This window comes from Scyliorhinus torazame, chromosome 20 (genome assembly GCF_047496885.1).
Source record: "Scyliorhinus torazame isolate Kashiwa2021f chromosome 20, sScyTor2.1, whole genome shotgun sequence".
Taxonomy (NCBI): domain Eukaryota; kingdom Metazoa; phylum Chordata; class Chondrichthyes; order Carcharhiniformes; family Scyliorhinidae; genus Scyliorhinus; species Scyliorhinus torazame.
The window spans coordinates 28,916,877-28,943,401 of NC_092726.1; the positions used below are offsets into that span (position 1 = coordinate 28,916,877).

General features: G+C 47.9%; 1 protein-coding gene across 1 annotated transcript; it reads left to right on the forward strand.

Annotated features, from left to right (window-relative positions):
- The first annotated feature begins 890 nt into the window (after positions 1-890).
- LOC140397026 (transcriptional regulator protein Pur-beta-like) lies at positions 891-11,168 on the forward strand. The gene has a single exon (XM_072486070.1). It carries the CDS (start codon positions 906-908, stop codon positions 1,812-1,814), a length of 909 nt encoding a protein of 302 aa, XP_072342171.1. The 5' UTR covers positions 891-905; the 3' UTR covers positions 1,815-11,168.
- Positions 11,169-26,525: the final 15,357 nt, after the last annotated feature.

The window sequence follows — 26,525 nt, forward strand, 5'->3', positions numbered from 1 at the left end:
CGTCGAGAGCAGAGGGACCGGAGGAGGAGGACGTCGCCAGGTGCCGTAGGACGTGAGGAGCAGGGCGCCGCCAGAGGGGGCGGAGGAACGTAAGGGGGTTACGTTCCTCCGCCCCTCTGGCGACGTCCTCACGCAAGGAGGGCGTCGCGCGAGCGGGTAAGGAGTGTGTAAGGTGGGCGTGTCCGTGTGGCGGGGAGCGTGCGCGTAACCTGTGCGCCGCAGCGTCTGCGTGTGCATTACCCCCTCCCCCCCCCCCCGTGCGCCGCTGCGTCAGCGTGCCCATTCCCCCCCGCCCCCCCCCCCCCCGGTGCGACGCAGCGTCAGCGTGCCCATTCCCCCGCGTGCGCCGCTGCGTCAGCGTGCCCATTCCCCCCCCCCGCGTGCGCCGCAGCGTCAGCGTGCCCATTCCCCCCCCCCCCGTGCGCCGCAGCGTCAGCGTGCCCATTCCCCCCCGTGCGCCGCTGCGTCAGCGTGCCCATCCCCCCCCCCCGTGCGCCGCAGCGTGCCCATTCCCCCCGTGCGCCGCAGCGTCAGCGTGCCCATTCCCCCCCCCCCGTGCGCCGCAGCGTCAGCGTGCCCATTCCCCCCCGCGTGCGCCGCAGCGTCAGCGTGCCCATTCCCCCCCCCCGCGTGCGCCGCAGCGTCAGCGTGCCCATTCCCCCCCGCGTGCGACGCAGCGTCAGCGTGCGCATTCCCCCACCTCGTGCGACGCAGCGTCAGCGTGCGCTCCCCCCCCCCCCCCACCCCGGGCGACGCAGCGTCTGCGTGCGCTCCCCCCCCCCACCCCGGGCGACGCAGCGTCTGCGTGCGCATTGCCCCGCGTGCGCCGCGGCGTCAGCCCCTCCCGCTCTGATCTCGCGAGGCCGGGCGCCGCTCGGGCGGAGAGGGGAAGGCTGGCGGCTAAGATGGCGGAGGGCGACAGCGGGAGCGAGCGAGGTGGCGGCGGAGGCGGCGGCGGCGGAGGAGGAGGAGGCGGGAGCGGGGCCGGGGGCGGAGGCGGAGGCGGCGGCGCGGGCGGGCTGCTGGCCCCGCCGCTGGCCCAGCAGCAGGAGACCCAGGAGCTGGCCTCCAAGCGGGTGGACATCCAGAACAAGCGCTTCTACCTGGACGTCAAGCAGAACGCCAAGGGCCGCTTCATCAAGATCGCCGAGGTGGGCGCCGGCGGCAACAAGAGCCGCCTCACCCTCTCCATGGCCGTGGCCGCCGAGTTCCGCGACTACCTGGGCGACTTCATCGAGCACTACGCCCAGCTCGGGCCCTCCGAGTCGGACGCGGGCGGCGGCCTGGGCGCCGAGGAGCCGCGGCGGGCCCTCAAGAGCGAGTTCCTGGTGCGGGAGAACCGCAAGTACTACATGGACCTGAAGGAGAACCAGCGCGGCCGCTTCCTGCGCATCCGCCAGACGCTGAACCGGGGCCCGGGCCTGGGCGGCAGCCAGGGCCAGACCATCGCGCTGCCCGCCCAGGGCCTGATCGAGTTCCGGGACGCGCTGGCCAAGCTCATCGACGACTACGGCGTGGAGGACGAGCCGTGCGGCCAGGCCGAGCTGCCCGAGGGCACCTCCATCACGGTGGACAGCAAGCGCTTCTTCTTCGACGTGGGCTCCAACAAGTACGGCGTCTTCATGCGGGTGAGCGAGGTGAAGCCCTCCTACAGGAACTCCATCACCATCCCCTACAAGGCCTGGGCCAAGTTCGGCGGCGCCTTCACCAAGTACGCCGAGGAGATGAAGGAGATCCAGGACAAGCACCGCGACAAGATGCTCTTCGAGAGGCGAGCCGACGAGTCGGACGGCGAAGACGTGGACGACGACTGAAGGAGAAGAGAGCAAGGAGAGCAGAGAGAGGAAATCCAAATTGGAGCAAGCAGAGCAAATTAGGGTCCCTCGACCCAGAAGGGTTTCCACCCCCACGCAAAAAGGAAGCGTCCAATTTGGAGTCAAAAAGAGAGACCTTTCGAAATTGCAAAAATGAAAATTGGGACTGTAAAGATTTTCTCTCTCACTCACACACACACACACACACTCTCAGATGAAGATTGGGACTCCCAAAGATTTGCACACACACAATCCAAATGGAATGTGAGCCTGTAAAGTTTTGCACACACAATCCAAAAGGAAATTGGGCCTGCAAAGATGTTCTCTCTCGAGCACACACACACACACACACACGCTCTCAGCTGAAAATTGGGCCTCCAAAAATTTGCGCGCACAAAATCCAAATGAACATTGGGTCTGCAAAGATTTTCTATCTCTCTCTCTCTCACACACACACATACTAAAATGAAAATTGGATCTGCAAAGATTTTCTATCTATCTCTCACACACACACACACACTGAAAGGAAAATGAAAATTGGGTCTGCAAAGATTTGCACACACCAAATCTAAATGGAAATTGGGTCTGCAAAGAGTTTCTCTCTCATACACACACTTCCTCAGAGGAAAATGGAAATTGGGTCTCCAAAAATTTGCGCGCACAAAATCCAAAAGCAATTTGTGTCTGCGAAGATTTTCTATCTCTCTCTCACACACACTCAAAGGAAAGTGAAAATTGGGTCTCCAAAGATTTGCGCGCACAAAATCCAAATGGAACGTGAGCCTGTAAAGTTTTGCACACACAATCCAATAGAAATTGGGCCTGCAAAGATTTTCTCTCTCACACACACACAGCGGAAAATCAAAATGAAAATTGGGTCTCCAAAGATTTGCGCGCACAAAATCCAAAAGCAAATTGGGTCTCCAAAGATTTTCTCACATACACTCGGAGGAAAATTAAAGAAGAAAATTGGGTCTCCAAAGATTTTCACACAAATCAAAAAGGAAATTGGGGTGTGCATTTCAAAAATTTCAGGTTTTCTCACACAAAATTGGGGATGCAAAGATTTTTACACAAATAGAAAATTGGGTCTGCATTGCAAACTTTTGAGATTTTCACACACCCACGGAAACAAAGTTTTGAATAGTATTTTTTGGGAAAAAGTTCCATCGGCGAAATGCATCTTCTTTCAGAGGAGGAGGAACCAACAAGCTCGCAACAACACGTTTGGTTCGCACGTGTGGACGCGAGCATGTTAACAGATCGAACAACATGCGGCGGGGGGGGGGGGCAATTTCTTCTTGAAGATGATGGGTAAACGGTTCGTTGGCAAAATACACCGTTGTTTGTGGAAAAGCGTTGTTGTCACTGAACCATCAATTCAGTTCGAAGAGAAAAAGAATTGGTGCGGTGACAAAATAAAAAGTTCTTAAATGCAAAGGAAGAAGTAACAAAATATGACCCTAAGCTGGAGCAAGAGATGACCTGCAGAGACACCATCACATCACTGAAGCCAGCAACCCGTCAGAAACAAAAAATGTTTTTTTCATACACAAAAAGTTCTTATGGAAGTTTTTTTTAATTATTTTAAATACTGGACAATCAAGAGTCATTTTTGAAATTTGTTTTTGTTCTGAATATTTGAAATATATCTTTGATAAAAATTGTCTTGGTCCTGATGTAAAAAATTTAGTATGTTTTTAAATAGAAGGCTTGACTTACTCAACCACATAGTGTACAGTATAGTGCTAGTTCCATAATATCTACTGCCAGGGGTAACATGTAAATTGGTGACACACAACTCATCCGTTAGCCAGTAATACGTATTTGTATTTTGGTTATTTATAGTGCAGTTTTTTCCAGTATTTTCTTTTGGCAGTGTGTTACATACATCTTGTATTAACTGTTCCAATGCAAACCATTAGCAGATTTTCGGCTCGTGTGAACTTGTTATCCCTGAGTAGAGACTGCTTGTAACTAGCCTAGGTGCTACTGTGGAAAACACATGACATGTCGAGCCTTGTAAGGAATACTTGCGTTTCTTTTGATTTTTAGTTTTTTTAATATATATATATATATATAAAAAAAACAGAAAACCGCCATCCACAACGTGCGATCTGAATTTTCCAGACTTGAGAGTGTGCATTTGCTTTTAAACAGTATAATTGTCTAAAAAAATCACAGCCACCCTTTCCCAAGAAACATTATTTATGTCCGCAAAATTATTAGGTATTGGGCAGAGTAAATTTGAACAGAAATTGATTGACCTCGCTAAAGCCAGCACTTAAAATTTAAAAAGGGGGGGGGGATTCAGACAGACCTTTTTTTCCCATCTAAAGATTTGCAGGAATTTAGGCTTTTTACCTGTATTTATTTATTAGAAGCAGTAATTATATTTGGCAGTATTTTCCCTCTATGCTCTGAGGTGTTCTATTAGAGCAGATAATGGAGCGATTTTCTGCCCATTGGCCCCCCCCCTCCCCGAAGTTAACGTACAGTCTGAACTAGTGTGTTTGGCCCACGTTTGAAGAGCCTTGCATTTTGTGTGCATTCGCTGCAGTCCCCTCGCTCATTCATTTTCTGTAACTCTGTGTTTGACTCCCACGAGTAAGCTCCCTCTTAAAATTTGTGATGTGTTGTCCAATTGCGTTTCAAGTTGTTGAGGAGAGGGGGGTCATGGTGAATCAAAGTGCAGGGATCGAAGCCAGGGCATTGATGTCACACTCGCGGATCACACAGCTTCCCGTTTTGAATGTATTTGATGTAAACAAAATTTCTCGACTGCCAGAGGGGGAACAAGTGAAGCTCTTGCCCGCTGGCAGACGAGGACCCCTGGGAGGAACTGCTGAGCAATATATAAAATGAAATGTATCACTTTAAAGCAGTTGCCTGCACCAGCTCCGGGCCCGTTACACTTTGTATGTTTTGGTTTAGACTGTTGGCCTCACGAGGTGAGAAAGCAGGTTACGCTGTTCCTGGTTTTGGGTTTAGGCAGCTTGCACCACCTTCCTCGTTGTGGTGACATCTTTAATCCCATGGCTAGTGGCATCTTGTCGTATACAACCGTCTTCCTGTCTGCTTGCAGCTGCTCCCAGCATGCGGTGATAGTTTGCCGAGGAACCGAGAGCTGCTGGTTGGGTCCAATGAGGGAGAAGTGCTTTTGGTCTAAGGAGGCGTTTGGGAAATGCAAGCGGGTGACCTTTCCTTCCTTGACCAAATCAGGAGCCAGGTAACTTGTTCAGCACACCGCTCGTAACGCAGTACCAAGTGTTGGCTGCCTTTCAAAACATTACCATTACTCAAAGTGAAAGGTCCGGAGTTTTTCCACAGTGGAGAAAGTATTTTCCACAGGCACAGTGCAATAGCCTCATTTATTAATCTCAATCATTTTCGAAATGAGCTTGAGTGCTTGCATGTACAGCAGGAATGCTGTTTCTTGCAACCTTTGCGTGTTTAATTTTGCCACATCGTGAAAAACCATATTTTGTTTCAATTCTTCACGTGTTTGGAGGGGGGGGGCGGGGGGAATGAATTTTAAAAGGCTTTTGTTAACGTGGACTTTCTTTTGAACCTCCTGCTTTTTGCGATTTGATCCGAATGAATCGAGACTCGTTTTGAAAGCCCCTCTGCTGATCAGCCACTGAGCTACTGTGGGGAACGTCTGACTTGTTTGAGCCTTGCTAAGGGCCTCGAGTTCCTTCATGGTGGCGAATGATTTACTGGGCAATTGAGCCAGTTTGCCGTCATTCCCACATTCTGTTAATTCACGTGGAAGGTCAGAGGATGGCTAGTTGTGGGGGTGGTTATGCAAACGAGAACGGGGTGCTGTGTGACATGAGCTTGCAGAGTGCTGCCGTAGGCCCTTCAGACAGTTGCTTCGCTTGCTGCTCCAGAAGCTTAGCTTGGGCAACTTCTCTTTTCTTCAGGGAAGTCAGTCCAGCGACGATTTGGTGACTGATTGTGGAAGTTGTCATGACTCGCGCGCGGGGGGGGGGGCGTGACTCAATTCTCATTCGCCCCACTCCGATTATGGGCCGGTGTGCTTAACGGTTAAGAAAAACTCAACTGAGCCTCCACAGCAGGCAGGGCAAACAGAATTTCGGCCTTTAGCTATGCAGAAGCATAAGGTAGAATGAAGTTACAAATGTCTCGCGTTAAGACAGGCCTTTTTGAATCCAGTATACGAAGGGGGGGGGGGGGGGAGAGAATATGGTAAATTCTGTAGATACATGTACTTTAATCCAGCAGTGTGATGAGAGCTGCAATTTAACTGACTCTGTTTCAGAAACACTGTCGCCCTCTTACAGGACTTAATGTATCGAAAAGGAGGGAGAAAAAAAACTCGCAGGCTTCTGTGGTTATTAATGTGCAACTTGTCATGGGATAACGTACTTTTTTGAGTGCCGACTGGTTTTTGAAGCAGATCAGACAAGCCTCAAACTCCAGGCAACCCTCAGTAGCTCCTAGCACCACCACGGTTGACCCTGGTGTCTGCTTTCCAATTGGATGTTAATCAGTTAACAGTCTGCCGCCGTAAACCTTTAATCAGTAACGTTTCCCTCCCCCCGTATCTCTCATAATAAAAACAGATTGCAGTTCATGCCGCAATACTTTGGACATATTAACTAACCTCGTGACAAACTAACCATTTTCAATGGTGCAGCCCAGCTGTAGAGTCTATTGAAACTATGATAGTAGTTCTAATTAAGAGTGATATATATGATGGTTTTCCATGCTCTGGTACAGTGCATGGGTCACTTTTTTTTTAATTTTAACGAGAGATTCTTATCCAGTTTGGATCAATCACTCTCACCCCAGTGCCCTGCGCGCCAGCATTCACCACCTGAGCATTTACTTTCTGCCGCCCTATTGCGGAGAGCTGCCATTTGGAATTTCTAATACTGTGCTCCATCTTGAACCGTACACCCGACACCGTGAACCCTTGACGGCCATAACTAAGGGGCTCGGGTGCTGCGCCCGTGGGTGGCAGCCTGCCCGCTGAGCTGAGGGTGTGTTGGGGCATTTCTGGATGTAATCACTCTTGGCACAGTTTATTGGTGCTGCTAAGTGGGGCAGTGTTTTAAGTGTTTTATGATGTTAAGTGGTTTCACAATGAAGTAAGCTTTGCCCTACATTTGTCAAAATTGACTGAAGTTCCGAACTGTAATTTTATGCTGAATTTTGACATCTGGAGAGGCACCAATGTGTGTAAATGATGAAATAGTCGCTTATACTTAAAAGATTATAAACTAGACTTGATCTATTCTAGCCATTTTGGTAAGTAGCTAAAAATTACCGTTTTTTGTTCTTTGCGTGTCAGTTGAAGCAATTTCAGGTTTTGATTTTATATTTCTCTCTACTTATGCTTTCTCCTTTTCCCTATCTCACAATTAACTCACGAAGAACAAAAACAGCCGGTTCGCAGATTCCTACCTGCACTGTTCCCTGAACAGTGTGCGTGGTTTTGGGGGGAGGGGTGCAGGGGACAGGCCTGGTTTGTCTTTCCCCAAGTTTGCAAACCTGTTCAGGGGCTTGAGGAGGGGTGGGTACCCGCAACGGGTATTGCACGACCTTTCTCACTGAGGACTTGCCTTAAGAGTGGTGTGCATGGGCCAACGTGGTGCGCAGCCTTCGGATGTGTTTTACTGGTGCTGGATGGGCAGCGGTTGAGAGCTTTAGCTTGGTCCCTGAGCAGCCTGACAAACGTCCATGTCTCCTTCACCGGTCGGTGAGTGCATGACCATTGGACGGCTTTGCAGCACACCAAGTGACTGCCACCTCTCATCCCCTCCCTGCAGCGGTTTGAAGTGTACTCTTCTCTGTGGCGACCTGGGCTGTGTTCATTCACTGCCTGCTGCTGCTTTAAGATCACAGCTCATTGAAGATGAGCAACTTGGGAGCAATTCCCCACTTGTGGTGGGCAGGTGCAGTCCACCCCCTTTTAACCAGGTCAACCATCCCGTTGATCCCCCCTCCCCAGCCCTGCGTTTGCTGGGACAAACTCCAGAAAGGCACAAGCGCTTAACGTGCTATTCCTCCGGATACAAGTCATACCGTAGCATGGTTAGAAATTAAGCTGGGCCTCCAGGACTACACGAGGTCAGGGCTCCTCAAGTGATGGTTGTGTCTTAAATATTGTCAGTGACACCTGCTAGGAGGGGGGGGGGGGGGGGCATAATAGCCATGCAGCCAGACCGGATGATTGGGGTGGGGGGGTGGTTCACCGGTTAGCACACTTGTGGCCAGAAACCATTTCAGCCTTTAAACACAGTGCACACAACTCGAGGCTCCAGGTAATCTAACATGCTGGCGTGTCATGACATCCTACGTTTCTTGAGCCACTCGCCTGGCTTGGATTTCTATAGCTGTGTGCCTCACTACCTCTCTGATTTCTGTTTTGGGTGGGGGGGGGGAGAAATACAGTGTACAGTCGCATCTGCTTTATTGTTTTGCCGTGTACATTAGGCGCAGACTGGTATGCAGTTAAATTAGTGCAAGATCTGTGAGAAGTCAGTAGTTGCTTGGTGATGAAACAAATGATGAATATTTACATGATATAGTTGAATGTGTACTGTGAGTCTTTTATATATAATAGATTTTAAAAGAAATTTTGAGTTTGTTACCCACTTCTGATCATTGCGTGACACTGTATCAATGTTCCTTGTGATTAAAGGTCAAGGAGAAAGATTAAGCAGCTTTTCTTTTGGGTTTTGGGACCTGTTCGTCGCTCGCTGGTGTACCCAGGAGCGAGGGGCATCGCCATAGAGGTGTGCCGCAAGTACTTCTGCACTTGTCCTGGAGGTAATCGGGATCGATTTATCCAGCGGAGATTGGTGCTGATTTTGTTCAAATGGTTCCCGAGTGCTGGCGATGCTGGCTCGTTGAGAAGGTTTCAGTCCGCACATGTTTGGAATGAATTCGTTGTGCCCATTGCGGTGGGGGGGCGAAAAGTTAGCCAGGGGGCTCCCCCACTGCAGCTCTCTAATCTCCGGAAGTGAACCTCTATGGGCATCAGTAAAGTATCTTATCAACATTTACTGCTTGGATTAATGAGAGAGCAATGGGAAAATGTGGAGGGGAAGCGTGGTGGCGGATAGGGTAACATAGCAAAGTTTGGGGGCACAAGAACACAGTTTTGGAATGGCTAAGGGTCAAGCAGAATGCAGGAGGTGTGCTGCATGTTCAAGAGTTCAGATGTTGAGCAGCCAAAACCCCCTTCTTGTTAGTTCAGGCGATGAAGATCTTTCCAAAAACGTGCTGCTGACTCTTCACCTCCCAGGGTTTTTTTTTTCTAAATGAAAATGTGTCGAGCCCCACGCTGCATTTGTCGGTCAGTCAGACACATCCATGTTTGCTGTCCGCTCCAGTTCAATTTGACCTGACTTGCTGCAAAAATGTTTTCAACTCAAAAGCAAGCAAAAGCTTTTTACTTGACCTTTATCATGGGCATTTATCAAGAAAAAAACACTAGTAGCTATAAAAGATTCTGTGTGCAAATTATTTCAAGAAAACTTTAAACTGCCTTTTGAATTCTAATCAACCTCATGATATGTTTGCTTGTAATGTTTGAAGTGCCTACTGTGCTGGATCAGAAATTAGGTTTCCATAAAGCTTGGATGCATAGAGGAGTAATATGACATCTTTCTTTCTGTCAGTCGCTTAGTTCTTGCACCCACTTCAGCTTAATGTAAAGAGATTGCTGCATTGGCATAAGTATTTCTGGATTTGCTGTTCATAGTGTGGTAACTTACTTCTCGTATGAATGGAAGCATGAAGCCTGGTGTAACACGACCATGTGTGGGGGGTGGGTGGGGGGAGAAGGGCTTGTGAAATTTGACAGTTTCCCTTTTGAATTTGGCATTGCGAGAGAAGAAAAAAAATGATACACCACTTTGGTGAAAACTGCAGCTAACTTAAGTCAATTTGGTAATAAAATGGGAACTTTTCCGGACTCGTGTACTCTGTGCTAAAAGCAGTTTGATAGGAGCTTCAAATCGACCTGGCAGTCAGCCTCAATGGTTTCCCGCTTCCTCTCCCGTTTCTGAGCATCAAATTGCATTTACGACAGAAGTTTTTCTTTTATTGAAAAAAAAGAACATCTAATTGGCAAACTACGAAACATTTCGCCTGGCAAAAAAAAAAACGTTTATTCCCTCTTCCTACCCCAATCGACACGATGAACAGGCTCCTCCTGCCTGCAGGCATTTTTTCAAACACTAATTGACAACCCGTAGTTGAGTTGGCAGCAGCTATTCTCTTGACTTGCATTGAGCGCCCTTGCACTTTATGAAGAAGCTCGTTTTAGTGTTCCATCCTCCCGTGTGCCACCTACCACGCGCCCTGCCCCTGCTGGCAGGGCGCCACCCAAGAATGCGTTCGGCCAGTCAACGCATCTGTGCACAGACGAACAATAAGAGCTCAAAAGGCGGGCAGATTAAAATAGGCTTGCCCCCCCCCCCTCCAGGTAGGGAAACTCAGGTGTGCAGGCATCGTTGATATGGGAGATAAGAAAAAGTCCTGGCATAACGAGCCTGTCTTTCCAAAAAAATCTTTATTTTTTTACATGGAGCATTGTTGAATTTGTGCAAAAATAAAATATATTATATTCCACTTAAATGAAGCATATAATTTAAAAGAAAAAAAAGTACCACTGCATTTGAGACTTTGGGGGGGCAAAACTACCTTCAAGGACGGACCCTTTTGGTCTCAAAATATAGCACAGTGCAACAATCCTTGACCATGCTGCACAGGGGTCCAGTGGACCAGGGCAGCAGCAGTCTGGTGGGAGATGACCTGCCTAGCTTGAGTGGTTTTGGCCTTTGCAAGATGCCCTTGTTTAACAAGTGCCGCTTATTCAGACAAAGAAACCCTTGTGGTTTTAAAAAGAAAATTCTAGAGTCCCGTTTTACCCTCTCCTGAAGTTGGGGTAAAATCAATAAGATCCCAAGTCTCGTTAGATGACAATTCTGACCAATTCTGTCACTGATATCAGGTCTTCACTTGTCTTTTTTTTTTTTGTTGCAATAGGTTTAAAGTAAAGGAGTGCGTGCTACCAAATTAAGCCTGTGACTTTCCAAAAACAAAACAAAAACTTTTCCTGCTGTGGTTTTAATGTGTTGCCTCATTAAAGAAAATCCTAAATTGAGCAGTTACTTGCTGTTTGTAAAGTGTATCTGAAGTGTATTGTGCATGATGTTGCATGGGGAGTGCACAGATATTAATTCTGGACTTGCACACTGGTGGAAATGAGTGCTGCCTGTTGAACGGTGTGCAGTATTTATTCTCTAACTCGAGTTTTTGTTAACAATGATCCACCTTTATTTGTTACTAATAAAACCAGCATTGCAAAGGAAATGTTTCGTTTTAAACAAGAGCTTCGAGCTCGAGCCATTTCATTGGGCTTGGTGGTGATGTTGCCTGTACGGTGCACCCTGCCGGTTCACTGCGCACGCCTCTCTCTCAACCTGGCTTGGATGGTAAGGGGAGGCAGTAGCCTAGTGGTATTGTCACTGGGCTAGTAATCTGGAGACCCAGGGTGATGTTCTGGGAACCTAGGTTCGAATCCCCCCCCCCCCCCCCCCCCCCCCACCCCACCTGTGCAGATGGTGAAATTTGAATAGAATACAATGGAATTAAAAGTCTGATGACCATGAAACTTGTCGAATGTCGTAAAAAACCCATCTAATGTCTTTCAGGAAAGGAAATCTGCCGTCCTTACCTGATCTGGCCTACATGTGGCCCCAGACCCACAGCAATGTGGTTAACCCTTAACTTCCCCCTCGAGGGCAATAATTGCGGGCACCGCCTGTGACACCCACAATGAATCTTTTTTAAACTTAGTCGTGTAATACGGAACTAGTCCAGCAACCATCATCTGAAGTTAGTGTTCCTTTTGAGTCCACACCGGACCCAGTGCAGGAGCCACATGATTGTGTCTCACATGCCCAACTAGACTGGGTGGCCAAGTCCAGCTAACGCAGTTCCTTATTGCCCACTTGTGCTCCTCACTCGCCTGGACGATGCGTGACTGGAGCCTGTAAAATACTGTTGCCCAGCTGGTGGACAAATCTGAAAAGCTACAACTCGACTTGTATGCAGCTAATGGAGAGCATTCTTCTAAAGTTATGAGGCTTCCCCAGGAGGCTTCCAAGTAGTCCCTGGTGATTAAGACCACTCACTCCCTTGGAACCCCATAAGCAATCCCTTGGATCACCTTAGCAATGCCTTGGATCCCCTTAGGAACCCTATAGCAATATATGTACTTCTTCCATCGCTAATTGAGTCTTGCGTCAAATTGAGGGAACTCTGTTGCCGAGACCCTAGATCTGCAAAAAATGAAGACGACTTACATCTAATATGCCACAAGTTGCTATTAATTAATCATACTGTTGCCTTTAATCTCACTGTCAGCTTACAGCAAAACCTAGCGTCCTTTTATCTGGGCTTTCTTCAGGAGATTTTCAGTTTGATAGATTGCGGCCTGGTCGCCATACTCGCCCCTTCTTTCTTTAATCTTTATTATTGTCACAAGTAGGCTTACATTAACACTGCAATGAAGTTACTGTGAAAAGCCCCTAGTCGCCATACTCCAGCGCCTGTTCGGGTACACGGAGGGAGAATTCAAAACTCTCGGCTGGCACAGGAATTGAACCCGCGCTGCTGGCCTCATCACAAACCAGCTGTCTAGCCCACTGAGCTAAACCAGCCCCTGTAAGGAACTAAACGAATCGCCAGCCCCTTAAACATGCCACCTGGTGTGGAACTGGACTACAGAACATCCAAAGTCGGGTTCAACCCCTGCTCTCTACTGAGCCAGACTCCATTGGACTGCCACAGTTAGTTAGCCTCAATAGCATCCACTTTCTACATACCGACCTGAATGTGCATTTCTGTGGGTAGATGTGGACACAGTTAAGTTTGGGTGTGATTTACCCTTCGGGTGGGATGTGATCTCAATATGGACGGTTGTGCATTAAACGTGGCCACGTGGGTGAGATACCAGAAGGTTGCTTCCACCCAGATCCCATAGCAAGCAGGGTGGAAGCACAGGAGGGCAGAAAGTGACGATAACGACTCCATTTTGATCGATGGTTATAGATTGGGTGGAGTGGTTCCTGTTGCCTATTACACTAATGCCTCAGCTACCCCATACTTTCCAACTTGAAGTTTGTTCATCCTCCTCAAAGCTGATGAGCAGCAAATACCACCATTTCAATGGACGCAGAAATTTTGAGGGCAGGTTACAGCCCCCCCCATCCCCATTCTTAACCGATTTGATCGCCGATGCTCCTTGCCTCCCTGATTTCTGGGCCAGAGAATGTGCCTGCTGAGCACAATAAGAAATGGGAACAGGAGTGTGCCATTCGGCCCCTCGAACCTGCTCCCCCATTCAATAGGATCGTGGCTGACTAGGCATTCCTCGCATCCACCGTCCTGCCTTTTTCCCCTACCCCTTGATTCCCTTCCTGATCAAGAATCTAACCATCTCAGCCGTAAATATACGCAAGGCCTCTGGCCCCATTGCTCTCCTTGGCAAGGAGTTCCAAACCCTCTGAGAGAAGAGGTCAGCCTTATGGGTCCTCGAGGGCGCTACATCTCGAGAGGAGGGGGCAGATCGGTGGCAAATGGGCGCTGTCCTGCACATCTTGGTCCCAGTTCCCTTTTTAATGGTTCAAATGCAGATTTCTGGTCGCTCAAACCTTCACCCTGAAGCGGAGCCTCACATTCTATGGGGACTAAAAGCTGGCACTAAAAAAGCATCAATCTGGCCGACAGGCTGTAAATACGAACTCTGCAATTTGGGCCATTTCCAATCTCGGCGAGAGGCGATATTTAAATAGGAGGGGAAGAAAATGACATCCTTGCGGCAATGCCATAGGCTGTGCTTGTTCACTCGAGCAGCCTCTTGTTAATTTGATGAGCACCGCCATTCGCCAGCAGCTGAGAGAGTGCAGCTGCATCTGTTCTATATTTAGCAATGTGCTCTGACTGGGGGGGGGGGGGAGGGAAATGTGCTCGAGCCTGCTCCAGCAGTGAGAGCAAGTGCAGTAACATGGCTGTGTGCAGCTACCTCAGCAGATTCTTCCCTTTTCTCTCCTCTGTTCCCCAGAAAGAAATCTCGGCTGCAGGGTGCCAAATAAAACACTTCTCCTGTCAATGACTCAAAGCATTGACACCAGTAATATTTTTTAAAGCATCCTTTGCTCTCAAGGTCGTGCCCTTGATGAGATCCCAGGGAGCTCCCTATGGTAACCAGATAAAGATAGTGTAGGGCCCCCATATGTAGAGGGCAAATACCCTTAATGTCTGAGTTACTGATCTTAACATGGCAATTTATTTTAAAAATTGATCACTATGGTTCATATTTCTGAAATAAAATGGAATTAATTTACTTAACTCTGAAATGTTTTGCTTCGTTTCCTTGCTAAAAATTTTTTGAAAACATCTACCCCGGCTCTGGCACATATTTGGATTTGGTCATCAAATAAATGTTCAAATATGTAAATAAATTACAGCCAGCCCCACTCCCCGACTCACGCAAGTCTGTCTGCCTGATGTTCAGCTGCTTGTCTCGGAGCAGAGGGACTGGGTTATAGAATTTACAGTGCCGAAGGAGGCCATTCGGCCCATCGAGTCTGCACTGGCTCTTGGAAAGAGCACCCTACCCAAGCCCAAACCTCCACCCCCTCCCCTTAACCCAGTAACCCCACCCAACATGACTAAGGGCAATTTTGGACACTAAGGGCAATTTATCATGGCCAATCCACCCAACCTGCACATCTTTGAAACCGGAGCACCCGGAGGAAACCCACGCAGACACGGGGAGGATGTGCAGACTCCACACAGACGGTGACCCAAACCGGGAATCGAACCTGGGACCCTGGTGCCGTGAAGCAATTGTGCTAACCACTGTGCTACCTTGCTGGGAAGGATGGGAAAGGGGATTGTGGTTCCAAAAAAAAGACTTGCCCTTTTACACGGCATCTTTCCTGACCTGGGGGGGCGGGGGGGGGGGGGCAGCCAATTTGCTCCCAACACTCTCAAACACGTTCTCCCTGTTTCCTCCGGATGCTCCGGTTTCCTCCCACAAGTCCCGAAAGATGTGCTGTTGGGTGAATTGGACATTTTGAATTCTCCCTCTGTGTCACCCTGAGTGCACCACTAGGTGCGGGAAGCGAATTGGAATTATTGGATAGAAACAAAGTTGTCAACGGATATGCAGAGAGTGCAAAAGGGGCAGACCCTGTGTCCTTCACAATCCTCTGACAGGATCCCGACTTCCCAACTCTAAGATTCGATTATTTCTTTTGCCTCTTTTACAGCAATAGCAAAACGACGGGGCAACAAAAGAGCACAGGAGGGAATGAAAGAAAGAGCACGCGAAAGAGGACAGGGAGGAATTAAAAGGGACAAACGAATTGTGAGTCTCAAAAATACACAGCTGTAAGGATGAATGTGTCCTGGCCCGTGCGAGAGCCTGAGCACATTTATGGTGCATGTGAACCTGCGATTTGTCAGTGCAGCTCTGGTTGGGCATTAGAAAACCTGACGTGAGCAAATCGACAGAATGAGGCCATGCATCAAGAGCTGGAATCATGTTACAGGGGCTCTGTAAAGGCTGTGCGATAACACAGAATCCTCAAAGCATAAAGCTCCTGCCATACAGCAGAACCCCCCCCCCCCCCCCCCCGCCACCCCCGACGACATTTCACCATATAATAATGCATTCACTTTCAGCAATGTCAAGAAGCTTTGCAGTGTTTCCCTCCTGTGCACAGGTAGTGCCTCGAGGGCTTGCGTTGCGTGGATACGCCCATAGCTCTCTCTTGCTATTCTTCCAGTTCATTGGCATGCCAGAGCTGAATGCCTCCCTGAGATGCAGTGGCGCTGTTGATACTGTCTCTTCGAGCACAGAACAATACAGCACAGGATCAAACCCTTCAGCCCTCCAAGCCCGTACCGGTCATGATACCAAAACCCTCAGCACATCCATGTGCCGTATCCCTCTATACCCATCCTATCCATGTGTTTGTCAAGATGCCTTTTGCGGCAGAGTCCATCACCTGGTGGCAGGAGGAATGCGACTCGGCCAAGCTCGCCATTACAAATTCCCAATTACAAGTGATGGTGAGCAAAGGGAGGATTAAAAAAGAGGTGAGGGGTGAACGCGCCAATCCTTCGCGACATCAGCAGCTCCCTTCCTCTCCCTGAGATACCGAGGTCCCAGCCTGTCCGAGTTAACTGATACCAGTTGGGCATTGGGGATACGGACCCTCAATATCTTTGGGGCAATGGCGGGGCAACATCAGGCGAGTTTCAAACTTCTGGTACTGGTCTGATACTTGCCAGAATCTCCAGGAGTGGTCATGGGGTGGAAATAAGTGGTCTCAGTTGTGAAATGGTTAAATCTGCTGTTGAGAGATACATAAAGAATGACCTCTGTGCGTGATACTCATCATTCGTGGAACTGTACGCTAGCAAAACTAGCGGGACTCTCCCAGGATCCCACGCTTCGCCAGCAACACCCCCACCCCGACGGCGTGGGGTGGCCACAATAGCCGGCTGTGGGAACGCACAATCCCGCTGCTGGCAGGGGTGCACCGTACCGGAAAACGGGACTGGCGAGACGGAGAATCCTGCCCAAGCTTCGCAACAACTCTTCCCAGTGTGTGAGAAGGGAGGTGGCCAACGCAGGACTGAGGGTGTTGTACCTAAATGTGCGCAGTATACTGAACAAGGTAAATGAGCTTGTTGCGTACATTGAAATTGACCGGTACGATGTTGTGGGCATCACAGAGAAGTGGCTGCAAGGGGATCAGGGCTGGGATCTAAATACCCAAGGAGATGTGTTCTATCGAAAGGACAGGCAGATGGACAAAGGGGTGGCATTGTTAGTAAGGAAGAAGTTAAATCAATAGCAAGGAGCGATATAGGATCAGGAGGCATAGAATCTCTGTGGGTACAAAGAGCACACAGTGCAGAAGGAGGTCATCCGGCCCATCGAGTCTGCACCGACCCACATCAGCCCTCACTTCCACCCTATCCCCGTAACCCAATAACCCCTCCTAATCCTTTTGGACACTAAGGGCAATTTATCATGGCCAATCCACCTCGCCTGCACATCGTTGGACTGTGGGAGGAAACCGGAGCACCCGGAGGAAACCCACGCAGACACGGGGAGGACGTGCAGACTCCGCACAGACAGTGACCCAGCGGGGAATCGATCCTGGGACCCTCGTGCTGTGAAGCCACAGTGCTAGCCACTTGTGCTACAGTGCTGCCCACAGAGTAGAGTTGAGGAATCGCAAAGGAAAAAAGACCCTGATGGGAGTTATGTGCAGGCCCCCGAGCAGTAGTCAGGAGGTGGGGCAGAAAATAAATCAGGAGATAGAAAAGGCATATAAAAAAGGCAATATTACAATAATCATGGGGAACTTCAATATGCAGGTGGACTGGGAAAATCAGGTTGTTCGTGGATCCCAAGGAAAGGAATTTGTGGAATGTCTATGAGGTGGACTTTTGGAGCAGCTTGTGACAGAGCCGACTAGGGAACAGTCAATTCTGGATTTGGTGATGTGTAATGAGGCAGACTTGATTAGGGAACTTAAGGTGAAGGAACCCATAGGGAGCAGTGACCACAATATGATAGAATTCACCCTGCAGTTAGAGAGGAAGAAGCTGGAGTCAGTTTGAGTTCTCCCAGTGAGCCAGAGAAGACACAGCCAGAGTGAGACAGCAAAGAGTGAGTTTGGGAAATTGAATCTAGGTGGGAATTCGAAGCTGGGTGGGGAGGAAGTGCTTTTTGGGACTGGTAAGTAGTGTTTCTGTTTCATTTCATTGGTATATATATATATTTTTTTCTTTGTTGTTTATTTATTTATTTAAATTTTGGGTGGGGGGGGAATTGTTAATTGTTGAAGTTAACCGAAGGTTTAAGACATGGCAGGAGATCTCAGACCCGTGTCATGCTCCTCGTGTGCGATGTGGGAGCTCAGGGACACGTCCACTGTCCCTGGCTCCTTCACGTGCAAGAAGTGTGTCCAGTTGCAGCTCCTGTTAGACCGCTTGACGGCTCTGGAGCTGCGGATGGACTCACTTTGGAGCATCCGCGATGCTGAGGACGTCGTGGATAGCACGTTTAGCGAATTGGTCACACCGCAGGTGAAAGGTACTGAGGGAGATAGTAAATGGGTGACCAAAAGACAGAGCAAGAGTAGGAAGGCAGTGCAGGTGTCCTCTGCGGTCATCTCCCTGCAAAACAGATATACCGCTTTGGATACTGTTGAGGGAGATGGCTCACCAGGGGAAGGCAGCAGCAGCCAGGTTCATGGCACCGTGGCTGGCTCTGCTGCGCAGCTGGGCAGGAAGAAGAATGGCGGGGCTATAGTGATAGGGGACTCAATCGTAAGGGGAATAGACAGGCGGTTCTGCGGACGCAATCGAGACTCCAGGATGGTATGTTGCCTCCTGGTGCAAGGGTCAAGGATGTCTCAGAGCGGCTGCAGGACATTCTGGGGGGGAGGGTGAACAGCCAGCTGTCGTGGTGCACATAGGCACCAACGATATAGGTAAAAAAAACGGGACGAGGTCCTACAAGCTGAATTTAGGGAGCTAGGAGTTAAACTAAAAAGTAGGACCTCAAAGGTAATAATCTCAGGATTGCTACCAGTGCCACGAGCTAGTCAGAGTAGGAATGTCAGGATAGAGAGGATGAATACGTGGCTCGAGAGATGGAGCAAGAGGGAGGGATTCAAATTCCTGGGACATTGGAACCAGTTCTGGGGGAGGTGGGACCAGTACAAACCGGACGGTCTGCACCTGGGCAGGACTGGAACCGATGTCCTAGGGGGGGGTGTTTGGTAGAGCTGTTGGGGAGAGTTTAAACTAATGTGGCAGGGGGGTGGGAACCGATGCAGGAAGTTGGAAGGTAGTAAAACAGGGACAGAAATAAAAGGCAGTGAGGGGGAAAGTGCAAGGCAGAGAAGCCATAGTCAAAAATCAAAAAGGGCGACAGTACAAGGTACAGTGACTGAGGGGAGCTCAGTGAATAGGACCAGGAAGACTAAAAGAAATAAAACGGGAAGTGAAAACATTAATGGTAAGCGACGCGGCAGGTTGTTACATGAAGATATGGGTTCGACGACAAGGACAATTAGGAGAAAGGTTAAGAGGAAATATAACTTAGGAGAGGTTACTGATCGAGGTGTTAAGATTCAGAACAGAGGTAAAAAAGCCAACATAAGTGTACTTTACCTGAATGCTCGTAGTATTCGGAATAAGGTAAATGAGTTGATGGCGCAAATCATCGTGAATGACTATGATTTAGTGGCCATTACTGAAACATGGTTAAAGGATGATCACGACTGGGAGTTAAATATCCGAGGGTATCAAACTTTTCGGAAGGACAGAGTGGATGGTAAGGGAGATAGTGTAGCTCTGTTATTTAAGGATGACATCCGGGCAACAGTAAGGGATGACATCGGTGCTATGGAGGATAAGGTTGAATCCATTTGGGTGGAAATCAGGCATAGTAAGGTGAAAAAGTCACTGATAGGAGTAATCTATCGGCCACCAAATAGTAACATTATGGTGGGGTAGGCAATAAACAAAGAAATAACAGATGCATGTAGAAATGGTACAGCAGTTATCATGGGGGATTTTAATCTACATGTTGATTGGTTTAACCAGGTCGGTCAAGGCAGCCTTGAGGAGGAGTTTATAGAATGTATCCGCGATAGTTTCCTAGAACAGTATGTAATGGAACCTACGAGGGAACAAGCGGTCCTAGATCTGGTCCTGTGTAATGAGACAGGATTGATTCAAGATCCTCTCGGAAGGAGCGATCACAATATGGTGGAATTTAAAATACAGATGGAGGGTGAGAAGGTAAAATCAAGCACTAGTGTTTTGTGCTTAAACAAAGGAGATTACAATGGGATGAGAGAAGAACTAGCTAAGGTATACTGGGAGCAAAGACTTTATAGTGAAACAGTTGAGGAACAGTGGAGAACCTTCCAAGTGATTTTTCACAGTGCTCAGCAAAGGTTTATACCAACAAAAAGGAAGGACGGTAAAAAGAGGGAAAATCGACCGTGGCTATCTAAGGAAATAAGGGAGAGTATCAAATTGAAGGAAAAAACATACAAAGTAGCAAAGATCAGTGGGAGACTAGAGGACTGGGAAATCTTTAGGGGGCAACAGAAAGCTACTAAAAGAGCTATAAAAAAAGAGTAAGATGGATTATGAGAGTAAACTTGCTCAGAATATAAAAACAGATAGTAAAAGTTTCTACAAATACATAAAACAAAAAAGAGTGGCTAAGGTAAATATTGGTCCTTTAGAGGATGAGAAGGGAGATTTAATAATGGGAGATGAGGAAATGGCTGAGGAACTGAACAGGTTTTTTGGGTCGGTCTTCACAGTGGAAGACACAAATAACATGCCAGTGACTGATGGAAATGAGGCTATGACAGGTGAGGACCTTGAGAGGATTGTTATCACCAAGGAGGTAGTGATGGGCAAGCTAATGGGGCTAAAGGTAGACAAGTCTCCTGGACCTGATGGAATGCATCCCAGAGTGCTAAAAGAGATGGCTAGGGAAATTGCAAATGCACTAGTGATAATTTACCAAAATTCACTAGTCTCTGGGGTGGTCCCGGCGGATTGGAAATTAGCAAACGTGACACAACTGTTTAAAAAAGGAGGTAGGCAGAAAGCGGGTAATTATAGGCCAGTGAGCTTAACTTCGTAGTAGGGAAGATGCTGGAATCTATCATCAAGGAAGAAATAGTGAGGCATCTGGATGGAAATTGGCCCATTGGACAGACGCAGCATGGGTTCATAAAGGGCAGGTCGTGCCTAACTAATTTAGTGAAATTTTTTGAGGACATTACCAGAGCGGTAGATAACGGGGAGCCAATGGATGTGGTATATCTGGATTTCCAGAAAGCCTTTGACAAGGTGCCACACAAAAGGTTGTTGCATAAGATAAAGATGCATGGCATTAAGGGGAAAGTAGTAGCATGGATAGAGGATTGGTTAATTAATAGAAAGCAAAGAGTGGGGATTAATGGGTGTTTCTCTGGTTGGCAATCAGTAGCTAGTGGTGTCCCTCAGGGATCAGTGTTGGGCCCACAACTGTTCACAATTTACATAGATGATTTGGAGTTGGGGACCAAGGGCAATGTGTCCAAGTTTGCAGACGACGCTAAGATAAGTGGTAAAGCAAAAAGTGCAGAGTATACTGGAAGTCTGCAGAGGGATTTGGATAGGCTAAGTGAATGGGCTAGGGTCTGGCAGATGGAATACAATGTTGACAAATGTGAGGTTATCCATTTTGGTAGGAATAACAGCAAAAGGGATTATTATTTAAATGATAAAATATTAAAACATGCTGCTGTGCAGAGAGACCTGGGTGTGCTAGTGCATGAGTCGCAAAAAGTTGGTTTTCAGCTGCAACAGGTGATTAAGAAGGCAAATGGAATTTTTTCCTTCATTGCTAGAGGGATGGAGTTTAAGACTAGGGGGGTTCTGCTGCAATTGTATAAGGTGTTAGTGAGGCCACACCTGGAGTATTGTGTTCAGTTTTGGTCTCCTTACTTGAGAAAGGACGTACTGGCACTGGAGGGTGTGCAGAGGAGATTCACTAGGTTAATCCCAGAGCTGAAGGGGTTGGATTACGAGGAGAGGTTGAGTAGACTGGGACTGTACTCGTTGGAATTTAGAAGGATGAGGGGGGATCTTATAGAAACATATAAGATTATGAAGGGAATAGATAGGATAGATGCGGGCAGGTTGTTTCCACTGGTGGGTGAAAGCAGAACTAGGGGGCATAGCCTCAAAATAAGGGGAAGTAGATTTAGGACTGAGTTTAGGAGGAACTTCTTCACCCAAAGGGTTGTGAATCTATGGAATTCCTTGCCCAGTGAAGCAGTAGAAGCTCCTTCATTAAATGTTTTTAAGATAAAGATAGATAGTTTTTTGAAGAATAAAGGGATTAAGGGTTATGGTGTTCGGGCCGGAAAGTGGAGTCCACAAAAGATCAGCCATGATCTCATTGAATGGTGGAGCAGGCTCGAGGGGCCAGATGGCCTACTCCTGCTCCTAGTTCTTATGTTCTTATGTAACGGTATTACAATTAAATAAGGGTAACTACAAAGACATGAGGGAGGAGCTGGCCAGAGTTGATTGGAAAAGGGGCTTAGCAGGGAAGAAGGTGGAACAGCAATGGTAGGGGTTTTAGGGGGTTACTCGGGAAGCACAACAGAAATTCATCCCAAGGCGGAGGAAACATGCTAAGGGGAGGACAAGGCATCCATAGCTGACGAGGGAAGATAAGGACAGTAGTAAAGCAAAAGAAAAAGCATACAAAGTGGCGAGCATTAGTGGGAAGCCAGAGGATTGGGATGCCTTTAAAAGCGAGCAGAGGCCAATAAAAATATGAAATATGAATGTAGGCTAGTTAGCAATATAAAGAAAGATTGCAAGAGTTTTATTGATATACAAAAGGTAAGAATAGACATTGGACCGCTGGAAAACAAGGCTGGAGAAGTAATAATGGGAAACAAAGAAATGGCAGAGGAACTGAATAGTTACTTTACATCAGTCTTCACGGTGGGAGACACCAGTGGGATGCCAGAGCTCCAGGAGAACCAGGGGGCAGAGGTGAGTGCAGTGGCCATCACTAAGGAGAAGGTTCTGGGGAAACTGAAAGGTCTGAAAGTGGATAAATCACCTGGACCAGATGGACTACACCCCAGGGTTCTGAAGGAGATAGCTCAGGAGATTGTGGAGGCATTGACGGTGATCTTTCGGGAATCACTGGAGGCAGGACGGGTCCCAGAGGACTGGAAAGTGGCTAATGTAACATCACTGGTTAAGAAGGGAGGGAGGCAGCAGACAAGAAAGTGCATGATAAAATAGGACTGCGTCAGCAAGGGTTCGTCAAGGGAAGGCCATGTCTGACAAATCTGTCAGAGTTCTTTGAGGAGGTAACAAGGAAGTTAGACAAAGGAGATCCAGTGGACTTGACCTATTTGGATTTCCAGGTTTTTGACAAGGTGCTGTTAACATAGAACATAGAACATAGAAAATACAGCACAGAACAGGCCCTTCGGCCCACGATGTTGTGCCGAACCTTTGTCCTAGATTAATCATAGATTATCATTGAATTTACAGTGCAGAAGGAGGCCATTCGGCCCTTTGAGTCTGCACCAGCTCTTGGAAAGAGCACCCTACCCAAACTCAACACCTCCACCCAACACCAAGGGCAATTTGGACATTAAGGGCAATTTATCATTGGCCAATTCACCTAACCCGCACATCTTTGGACTGTGGGAGGAAACCGGAGCACCCGGAGGAAACCCACGCAGACACGGGGAGGACGTGCAGACTCCGCACAGACAATGACCCAAGCCGGAATCGAACCTGGGACCATGGATCTGTGAAGCAATTGTGCTATCCACAATGCTACCGTGCTGCCCTTAAGAACAAATAAATCTACACTATATCATTTTCCCGTAATGCATGTACCTATCCAACAGCTGCTTGAAGGTCCCTAATGTTTCCGACTCAACTACTTCCACAGGCAGTGCATTCCATGCCCCCACTACTCTCTGGGTAAAGAACCTACCTCTGATATCCCTCCTATATCTTCCACCTTTCACCTTAAATTTATGTCCCCTTGTAATGGTGTGTTCCACCTGGGGAAAAAGTCTCTGACTGTCTACTCTATCTATTCCCCTGATCATCTTATAAACCTCTATCAAGTCGCCCCTCATCCTTCTCCGCTCTAATGAGAAAAGGCCTAGCACCCTCAACCTTTCCTCGTAAGACCTACTCTCCATTCCAGGCAACATCCTGGTAAATCTTCTTTGCACCTTTTCCAGAGCTTCCACATCCTTCCTAAAATGAGGCGACCAGAACTGTACACAGTACTCCAAATGTGGCCTTACCAAAGTTTTGTACAGCTGCATCATCACCTCACGGCTCTTAAATTCAATCTCTCTGTTAATGAACGCGAGCACACCATAGGCCTTCTTCACAGCTCTATCCACTTGAGTGGCAACTTTCAAAGATGTATGAACATAGACCCCAAAGTCTCTCTGCTCCTCCACAATGCCAAGAACTCTACCGTTAACCCTGTATTCCGCATTCATATTTGTCCTTCCAAAATGGACAACCTCACACTTTTCAGGGTTAAACTCCATCTGCCACTTCTCAGCCCAGCTCTGCATCCTATCTATGTCTCTTTGCAGCCGACAACAGCCCTCCTTACTATCCACAACTCCACCAATCTTCGTATCGTCTGCAAATTTACTGACCCACCCTTCAACTCCCTCATCCAAGTCATTAATGAAAATCACAAACAGCAGAGGACCCAGAACTGATCCCTGCGGTACACCACTGGTAACGGGGATCCAGGCTGAATATTTGCCATCCACCACCACTCTCTGACTTCTATCGGTTAGCCAGTTCGTTATCCAACTGGCCAAATTTCCCACTATCCCATGCCTCCTTACTTTGTGCAGAAGCCTACCATGGGGAACTTTATCAAATGCCTTACTAAAATCCATGTACACTACATCCACTGCTTTACCTTCATCCACATGCTTGGTCACCTCCTCAAAGAATTCAATAAGATTTGTAAGGCAAGACCTACCCCTCACAAATCCGTGCTGACTATCCCGAATCAAGCAGTGTCTTTCCAGATGCTCAGAAATCCTATCCTTCAGTACCCTTTCCATTACTTTGCCTACCACCGAAGTAAGACTAACTGGCCTGTAATTCCCAGGGTTATCCCTAGTTCCTTTTTTGAACAGGGGCACGACATTCGCCACTCTCCAATCCCCTGGTACCACCCCTGTTGACAGTGAGGACGAAAAGATAATTGCCAACGGCTCTGCAATTTCATCTCTTGCTTCCCATAGAATCCTTGGATATATCCCGTCAGGCCCGGGGGACTTGTCTATCCTCAAGTTTTTCAAAATGCCCAACACATCTTCCTTCCTAACAAGTATTTCCTCGAGCTTACCAATCTGTTTCACACTGTCCTCTCCAACAATATCGCCCCTCTCATTTGTAAATACAGAAGAAAAGTACTCATTCAAGACCTCTCCTATCTCTTCAGACTCAATACACAATCTCCCGCTACTATCCTTGATCGACCTACCCTCGCTCTAGTCATTCTCATATTTCTCACATATGTGTAAAAGGCCTTGGGGTTTTCCTTGATCCTACCCGCCAAAGATTGTTCATGCCCTCTCTTAGCTCTCCTAATCCCTTTCTTCAGTTCCCTCCTGGCTATCTTGTATCCCTCCAATGCCCTGTCTGAACCTTGTTTCTTCAGCCTTACATAAAAGTCACCTTTTTTCTCTTAACAAGACATTCAACCTCTCTTGTCAACCATGGTTCCCTCACTCGACCATCTCTTCCCTGCCTGACAGGGACATACATATCAAGGACACGTAGCATCTGTTCCTTGAACAAGTTCCACATTTCACTTGTGTCCTTCCCTGCCAGCCTATGTTCCCAACTTATGCACTTCAATTCTTGTCTGACAACATCGTATTTACCCTTCCCCCAATTGTAAACCTTGCCCTGTTGCACGTACCTATCCCTCTCCATTACTAAAGTGAAAGTCACAGAATTGTGGTCACTATCTCCAAAATGCTCCCCCACTAACAAATCTATCACTTGCCCTGGTTCATTACCCAGTACTAAATCCAATATTGCCCCTCCTCTGGTCGGACAATCTACATACTGTGTTAGAAAAGCTTCCTGGACACGCTGCACAAACACCACCCCATCCAAACTATTTGATCTAAAGAGTTTCCACTCAATATTTGGGAAGTTAAAGTCGCCCATGACTACTACCCTATGACTTCTGCACCTTTCCAAAATCTGTTTCCCAATCTGTTCCTCCACATCTCTGCTACTATTGGGGGGCCTATAGAAAACTCCTAACAAGGTGACTGCTCCTTTCCTATTTCTGACTTCAACCCATACTACCTCAATAGGGTGATACTCCTCGAACTGCCTTTCTGCAGCTGTTATACTATCTCTAATTAATAATGCCACCCCCCCCACCTCTTTTACCACCCTCCCTAATCTTATTGAAACATCTATAACCAGGGACCTCCAACAACCATTTCTGCCCCTCTTCTATCTAAGTTTCCGTGATGGCCACCACATCGTAGTCCCAAGTACCGATCCATGCCTTAAGTTCACCCACCTTATTCCTGATGCTTCTTGCGTTGAAGTATACACACTTCAACCCATCTCCATGCCTGCAAATACTCTCCTTTGTCAGTGTTCCCTTCCCCACTGCCTCATTACATGCTTTGGCGTCCTGAATATCGGCTACCTTAGTTGCTGGACTACAAATCCGGTTCCCATTCCCCTGCCAAATTAGTTTAAACCCTCCCGAAGAGTACTAGCAAACCTCCCTCCCAGGATATTGGTGCCCCTCTGGTTCAGATGCAACCCGTCCTGCTTGTACAGGTCCCACCTTCCCCAGAATGCGCTCCAATTATCCAAATACCTGAAGCCCTCCCTCCTACACCATTCCTGCAGCCACGTGTTCAACTGCACTCTCTCCCTATTCCTAGCCTCGCTATCACGTGGCACTGGCAACAAACCAGAGATGACAACTCTGTCTGTCCTGGCTTTCAACTTCCAGCCTAACTCCCTAAACTTGTTTATTACCTCCAC